The sequence below is a fragment of the Petaurus breviceps genome, unplaced genomic scaffold (assembly GCF_028583685.1).
Source record: "Petaurus breviceps papuanus isolate PSGF00001 unplaced genomic scaffold, PetGlider_PUasm1.0 138, whole genome shotgun sequence".
Classification (NCBI taxonomy): Eukaryota; Metazoa; Chordata; class Mammalia; order Diprotodontia; family Petauridae; genus Petaurus; species Petaurus breviceps.
Window position 1 is genome coordinate 14,644,988 of NW_027185694.1, and position 8,530 is coordinate 14,653,517.

General features: G+C 35.7%; 1 protein-coding gene across 1 annotated transcript; it reads right to left on the bottom strand.

The window, feature by feature from the left end:
• Positions 1-3,204: 3,204 nt before the first annotated feature.
• On the bottom strand, positions 3,205-4,457 carry LOC138143437 (olfactory receptor 13C9-like). The gene has a single exon (XM_069064673.1). It carries the CDS (start codon positions 4,159-4,161, stop codon positions 3,205-3,207), a length of 957 nt encoding a protein of 318 aa, XP_068920774.1. The 5' UTR covers positions 4,162-4,457.
• Positions 4,458-8,530: the final 4,073 nt, after the last annotated feature.

Below are 8,530 nucleotides of genomic sequence, written 5' to 3' on the forward strand. Positions count from 1 at the left end.
TCTAGGTCCTAGTTTGCATGAATTCTTTTGCTGATAAATCCCACAAGTATATTACCTAATCCTCATCTCCATTTCTTTCAGTTCTTTTCTCCTCTTAAAATACTATGTTCTGCTTTCCATTTCCATTCTTCCATAGAAAAGGTGAATGTTGAATTTCAGGATGATAGCAAAATTATTAACTATATATAGTACTTAATCGGTTACTTTCCAAACTTTGACAAGGATATTGTAGGCATTATGATTCTCTTTTTCTGCATTAGAAATATGAATAAAATGTAGTGAGGTTTTAACTTACTTGTGGTCACCTGACCTGAAAACACCATAACTAAGGTTCAAATATAGTCTTTCTATCTCAAATTGCAGCACCTACGTGGCTCAGTGGATAAAAGGCCAGGCCTGAAATCAGACAATGCATCTTCCTGGGGTCAATCTGGCCTCAGGCACTTACTAGCTGTATGACATTGGGCAAGTCACTCAACCATATTTGTCTTAGTTTTCTCATCTATAAAATAAGCTGGAGAAGGAAATGGCAAACCATTCCAAGTATCTTTGCCAAGAAAACCCCAAATGTGATCATGAAAAGGAGAACATGACTGAAAAAAATTACTGAATTGAAAATCTCTTAAATCCAGTGATTTTCTCACTACAACTTTCTGCCTCTTTTTTCCAGTTAAAAAGGCAATGTTGCTTAGTAGATTGAATATTGCTTTTGGATTCAGATCCAGTTCATATTTAATCTTTGACATTTAAACATTTTAATTGAATTTTTGTTTTTGCATCACTTCTACTTCTGAACATGTGTTTATGCTCTCCCCTTCTCAGCAAGCAATCCCTTGTAGCAAAGAATTCATTTTAAAAAGAGAAGAAAGAACAGTTCAGTAAAGCAAGCAACATATCAATTGATTCTAATGGTAAAAACAATATTACACACACACACACACACACAAACACCCTTTGCCCAAAAAAGGAAGGAGATGTATATTTTCAGCTCTTCTCCAGGTCCAAGATTGGTCGTGATAATTTATACACTGTGTAGTTTTATTGTCTTAGTGTCTAATTATGCCCTTCTTCTTAGTAAAACAATTTAAGATGCGTGCTATTTCTGGTCATCCACTTCATTATTGGATATAACTTTTAGAGTTTTCATTGAAGACTTCCAATTATGAAGACAAAGAGAAAGAAGTCTCTGTAATTTCTCTCCTTTCCATCTTGGAAACTACTCCATTTAATGAAAAGCAAAAAGGCAAGTAGTTCTCAGTTGTCCTTGAAATTAAAAATCTTTGCACCCTTGTCTTTGCTAATAGGCTAATACACTCAAGATAATTTTAAAAATTCAACAAAAAGCAAAAAATATAACTGTCCACATGTAACACTAATTCTAAAAGAAGCTAGTCATTTTCTTTAAGTAATTAATTTATTTTTAGTTTTCAACATTCACTCCCACAAGATTTTGGGTTCCAAATTTTCTCCCCATCTCTCCTCTCTCCCCACCCAAGACAGCGTGCATTCTGATTACCTCTTACCTCAATCAGCTCTCCCTTCTATCACCATCTCTTCTCTTATTGCCTTTCCATCTTATTTTCCTGTAGGGCAAGATAGATTTCTATACCCCATTGTCTGTATATCTTAGCTAGTCATTTTTGTCAAGGAGACATATAAGCCTTCTTCAATCCCTAACATAGGGAGCCACTTTCTTACTAGTGTCCCCAAATGTCTGTGTTTGTTTCTGTTATTTGTATTCCTTCAATAAACTTCTCTTGGCTTGCTATGAGCAAAAAGTATTCTGTGATTTTTTTTGTTTCTTGTTTAGTTTTTAGTTTATTTTTTTATATGCTCCAACCACAATTTCTTCAACTTCTCTCTCCAAATTTTGGTAGCTCCTCAATTTTATCTTATTTCATCTAATTTAAGTTTAGGAATAAAATCATTGTTTTTTATTTACCTGTACTGGTCAGCAATACATTGTTGTCTTCTTTGGAACTGAGGATATGTATCATTGACAAAAGCAATATGAAACTCTTGCCTACAATTGGTGAAATCTGTTTCCAATTTTGTTAAGATACAGTATTGGTATATAGTGTAGCTAAGTGGCACAGTGCATAGGGTGCCGGGCCTGCAATTAGAAAGACTCATCTTCCTGAATTCAAATCTGGCCTCAGATACTTACTAGCATTGGGACCCTTGACAAATCACTTACAATCTCTCCAATTAGAATGTAATTTCCTTAATTTCTTGAGGCAACTGACTAAAAAAGTTAAGATTGACATGTAGACTATACAACTAGTAAAAATGAAGAGGCAGGGCTGAAATCCAGATCTCCCAATTCTAAGTCAAGGATTTAGATGGCTTCCAAGATGGTTTCATGATGTCTTGAAATTCTAACTGGGCCTGGTAGCATTTAGTTCATCAGGGATAGAAATTTGACAATGTAATTTTTTTTACAAGTTTTGTTGCATACAGTACAGTTAATTGGATTTTACAATGAACAGGATGAGAAGAGCGAGGAAGAGTCAGGGAATGTGATCTCAAAGGAACCATCCAGCATTTTTCATTCTTTACAATTTTTCACACAACTACCAAAGTAATATTCTAGATACATAGATCTGGCCACATCACACACTCTTAATTCCTAAATTCCAGTAATTCCTTATTCCTTCTTGAAGAAAAATTCCTTTCTTTGAAATAAAACCACTTAAAAACATGATTCTATCTTCCTTTTCCATCTTTATTATTTCATTATTCTACTTCATACAGTATAAAACACAACCAAATTGGTCTTTTTGCTGCTCCCTCTTCTGACTCCAGGAGGTTACACAGTCTCTTCATGCCTTTAATTCGTGCCTTTTATCAGATTCTTGGAATCCCTAGTTTGTTCAAAGCTCAGCTCAAAAACCATCTTTTACATGAGGTCCTTCCTTATTCCTCACCTTGAGTTACTCATGTCTCCCACCAAAAAATATTATACATGTATTTTGTATAGATCTCTCCCAATAGAATGTAAGCTCTTTGGGGGAAAGGAATGTTTTATTTTTGTCTTTATGTCACCAGCATAAAACATAGGGCCCAGCAGATGGCGGGTACATGTGTTTTCAGACTGATTTATTGGCGGAGCTCACGCATTGAGTAGGCCTGTTGATTGGCTTTCCTGCTGTTCCTCTATAAATTCCTGCCACTTATTGGACCAAAGTACAAGGTCTTTCAAGCTCATTTGCTGAAAGCCTTTCTTCCTAGTAGATGTTTAACTGCCTCTTTCACATCCTTGTTCCTGAGACTATAGATTAAAGGATTCATCATGGGAGTCATGACCCCGTAAAACATGGAAATGAGTTTGTCCATAGCTTGCAATTTATCTGAATTAAGTGATTCTTTGGATTTGGGCTTCATGTACATAAACAGGATGGTCCCATAGAATATAATCACCACAGTCAGGTGGGCTGAGCAGGTAGAAAAGGCTTTACTTCTTCCTTCAGCCGAGTGAATCTTTAGAATGCTGGAGATGATCAAAGTGTAAGAGACAACAATCAGCAGCAGTGGAGTCAATGTGAATACTGTGGTGGCTGCTAACATGATAAGTTCGTTGCCAGAGATGTCTGCACAGGCCAGTTTCATGACTGCCAGGATTTCACAGCTGAAATGGTTAACAACATTATTCCTGCAGAAAGGCAACTGAACCACAAGAGTTGTTTGCACCAAGGAGTTGGCGCCCCCTGATGCCCAGGAATAGGCTGCCATCTGTACATACACAACCTTGCTCATGATGGTGGGGTATCTCAAGGGATTGCAGATGGCCACATAGCGGTCAAAGGCCATCATAGCCAGGAGCACACACTCTGTGGTCCCCATGGCCAAGCCAAGGAACATCTGCACTGCACACCCCAAAAAAGAGATGCTTTTCCTTTGAGATAAGAAGCTCACCAGTGTAGGAGGAATAGAGGTGGATGTGTAGCAGATGTCCAAGAAAGAGAGGTTACTGAGGAAGAAGTACATGGGAGTGTGGAGGTGAGGGTCCAGGATGCTGATGACAATGAGGATGCCATTGCCTAGAAGAATGACCACATACATTACCAGAATCAGAACAAAGAAAATGATCTCAAGCCTAGGATAGCCAGAGAGTCCCCTTAGGATGAATTCTGTCACAGTGGTTTCATTCATCTTTTCCATTTTACCTGTAGAAATTCAGAGAACACAGAACAAATGTTTTCACTTTCAAATCCATTGCTGCTCAGCCACTTTTGTCATGTACCTAGAGGGAACTTCAGTGTTGAAGATGATGACTTCATCACTAACAATATATTTGAATTTTTTAAAGCTGTGTCTAAAACTGAACGAGAATGTCAGGGTTGAACTGGACCTTGAACTTTTATCAGTCTCTTTAAGTGGATCAAGGGCAGATCCTTGTCGCAAAAACTCTGCTCGGGAGCATCTGTCCCAAGTAATGATCTTCTTCCCTGGCCTCTCCTTGGCAATTTAGTGACCAGATTAGTCATAAGGAGGTGGAGAATCCTTGGAGACAAAACAGTGCTCTCTCTGGTTTATTATTAGGATGTTAGCATTTAGAGCTAGAAGCTGTCTTAGAAATCATCTAGTCTAACCCACTTATTTTACAGATGAGAAAAGTTGGGCACATAGAGGTTTAATGATCTCCAATTCTTCTTTCTTTGCTTTGAATTATTTACCTTTCCAAATTTCTTAATGTATCAAATATTCATCATATTTGTTAACTCTTTTACTTGGATACTTGAAGGAATCATGATTTTTCCAATGTATGTACTCCCTCCACATGTAGAAATTATTCTTTCTCTGTAATTTAGATGGTTCCCAGTAGTGGCTGTAGCCAAAGGCTTTAGAAAATTGATATAATTCAAAACCCAAATGGACCTCAGACCTCGTCAGTTTGGGTTATTTGCAATAGTGCTGTTCTGCAGACTGCAATTCATCCATGCTCAGCCCTCTTGTTCCTATCCTCTCATAGCTTCACCTTAGTGGTGCTTCCCAACATGCTGGAGGTCTTCATTGCTTTCTCTCAAGGATAATAGTGAAACACTAGGGCTATGTACCAGTCATCTCACACCTTCATCATAGAGTCATCCAATCTTCTATTTCTATCTTGATAAAATCTTCAACTTAATCTCCTTCAAAGAATATTCATCCACCACTGTTTATTTAGCCATTTACTAACTGGTAGGCTAATTTACATTGTTTCTAATTCTTTGCAATTATAAATAGTGCTGCTAGGTTTGACAAAATGAACGTCTTTAAACTTGTGGTGGTACTTATGGTATAGTCTCAATAATGTGAGTATTGGTTTAGAGTGATATGATCTCAGCTATAATTTTTTGTGTACTCAATTTGCAATCCCATTAGCATTTAGGAATGTGAAACTTTCTCAATATCCCTACCAACACTCTTTTGATACCTTTGCCAAATTGGCCATTAGTGTGAGGTAACTACCTCAAGATTGTTCATTTCTATTTTTGTGATTATTAATAAATTCAAACATGTTTTGAATCTACAAAAGAGGAAATATATTGTAAACAATCATTTGAAAACATTCTTTGAACAATGTCCCTGTGTTTCTTATCAATTTTAAATGTTAAGTTTTATTTGTTATATGTATACTATTATTTCCCCCAATATATTATGCTTATTTTTGGCATAACTTCATACTTTTTGTTGGGCCACTATTTTCTATAATTTTAAAGTAATTGACTCTATATGCATATCTCCAATAAATTCCTTTTTAACATACACATTTTTACCTACTTTAATGACTAAACTAAATACATCCCATTTTTCTCATTTTTAAACATTCTTACACAGACCAATGTTTAATTAAATGACTCAGGTGAAATTTCTTATATTACATAGTGTGTGTGCAGGGGGAATCTAAATAATTTTTTTTGCCTTTATCAACCTATTCAATCAATTTATGATATAATGAATTCTTTCTCTAGTTTTCATTTTCCATATTTTTATTAAAACATCAATATTTTGCATGAGAGGCAGTGTGTTATAGTGAATAGCCAGCTTCTGACTGATAAAGCCCTCAGTTTAAATCTTGCCTCTGATACATAACTGCGGGATCCTGAAAATATATTAATGAATTAATTTAATGACAATGCTCTTTTTTATCTAATTCTCTCACAAACATTGAGTTTCTTTCCAATCATTAAGATCATCCTTTTTTATAACCAGAATTTAATTTATTGTTCTAAAATTATACACATGTAGAGGTAAGCTAATGCTCAGATAGTTAATAAATGTTTTATTTCCAGAGAGCAAAACATGGCCAGTGAAGTGAATCCCTTGTGGTGAATTTATAGGAAGCTATGTTCAGGGATGGATTTTATTATCCACATGATTGGAGGGAATATCTAAATTATTGAGACTATAGGTCTATTTACTGGATTTCTATTCTTAACTATATTGTCTTGAGAGTTTATAAAATGGGATTTTTTAAAGTGTAGCTTATTTCTAACAACTTAGATCAGTTCATTTAGTATCTTAATTTTTTTGCAAATAATCAAACCATTTGAAAATAGTATTTTGATCTCTGTAGTAATGAAATCACAGGTGCAATCCTTATTTCTATTCCTAATTTCCTATATTAATTCTTTTTTTTAAAGCAATCGGGGCTAAGTAACTTGCTCAAGGTTACATGGCCAAGTGTTTCTGGGTGGGTGCTAAGTGTCTGAGCCCAGATTCGATCCCCAGGTCATCCCAGTACTGGAGCTGGTGCTCTTACTCGCTGTGCTACCTGGCCGCCCTTCCTATATTAATTCTAATTTTTTTTTCTATTTTTCCTATTATGCATAATTGTAAGGGAAAGTTGCTAAATTTTGAGCCTCAATTAATCTGTGAATAGAAATAATATCAGTAATATTTCATTCACAGTATTCTTATGAGATTCAAATGAGAAAATGCATATTGAACACATGGATATAAAAATCAAAAATGAAACTCATCATAACTCAAATTATACCATGTTAAAAAGGAGTGTTGAAAGCAGAAAAAAAATTTTTTTGCCTGTTTTTAGTGTAATAAGGATAGGATATGGAAGTTAGAAGATACAGTATTCAATTTTTCCCTGGCCGCTAACCATTTGGATGACCCTGGGTATCCCTCTTGTCATAATAGAGTCAATAAAACGTATTTTCACCAAAACAACATAACATTTTAGATGATTTGAAGCTAAACCTTATAAGCATCAAAAAACCATGTTAAATTTTCTGTTTTCAGTTGGAAAAGCTCTATCTTTTGAAGATATTCAAAAAGAAACAAAGGCTTGGGTTTTTTTTTTTTCTTTGTAGTCTGGTGCCTGTGGCATTTTTTTTTTTTACTCTAGCTAGCATTTTAAAGTAATACTCAATTTCATCTTTTCAATACCATATTGATGTTTTCTTTTCTGTTTGCCTTTTCTCATTCTTGAACCTGAGTCCTGTATCATTCCCACACCATTATTGTTGAATTCTACTTCATGAGCTTCCTAAAACAAATGTTATGAAGCTAGACATTGGAGCCTGGTGATGAATTGGATGACATCTGTTTTAACTGATGTCTGTTATCTTTTCATTTCTCTGGAAAGGCATCCTTTACATTGTACACTCTTGGGGAGCTCAGTGACATCTTGGGATGATTTTTCTTGGGACTTCTATGCCTCTGTCTAGGTGGAATCTGTCCATCAGAGCTCACAAATGGAACTCCTGAAGGCTAAAAGAGTTAGTGTAGGACAGGGCTTTGGAGAGCATAACAGGAACATCTACCTCCTCTTTGGGTGAGATGGTTCAAGAAAGAAATTTGCTTTAGGGCCAAGAAGCCTCTGAAAGAGAAAGGAGCTCTGAATCTTCTGATATGTCCCTGCACTTCCTCCTTCACTCTCTCCATTACAATGTCACAAGAAGAAAATTGTTGTTAACATAGGTTGAAATAAGAAATCAACTTTTTTTCTTTATCATCTATGGCATACATTCCCTTTCTTCCTTCTTTCTATCTAGACAATATTCCTTATTAAATTTGTGTGCATCATTCTCCATGTTACACTACCTTGATGGCTTTTACATGTTCCTGAGTCTTCCACTCATGATACTTCACTACTTTATAATCATGTTAGAGCAACAGGCAATACGAGAGAGACATTGGTCCTGTACAGTAACAGGCACAGAAAGCACAGATTTCAGAGTAATGTGATTTTTTCCAGAGACTCACTAATCTCTCATGAACTTAACTAGGAAAAGGACCATAAAGCTCATCCAAACATAATTTAATTTAACTGGATGATTTATGGAAAAGGAAAATAAATGTTAGAAGTTAAAAAATATATACCAGCACTTTCCTCCTTGTTACTGCATAGGCAGTAACACAATGGCTTTTTTGTTTTCCTTCTGTGTGATAGAAAGAGGGGGGAGGGGAGAAAAAGGAGAAGGAGAAGAAGAAGGAGAAGAAGGAGAAGGAGAAGAAGAAGGAGAAGGAGAAGAAGGAGAAGGAGAAGAAGAAGAAGAAGAAGAAGAAGAAGAAGAAGAAGAAGAAGAAG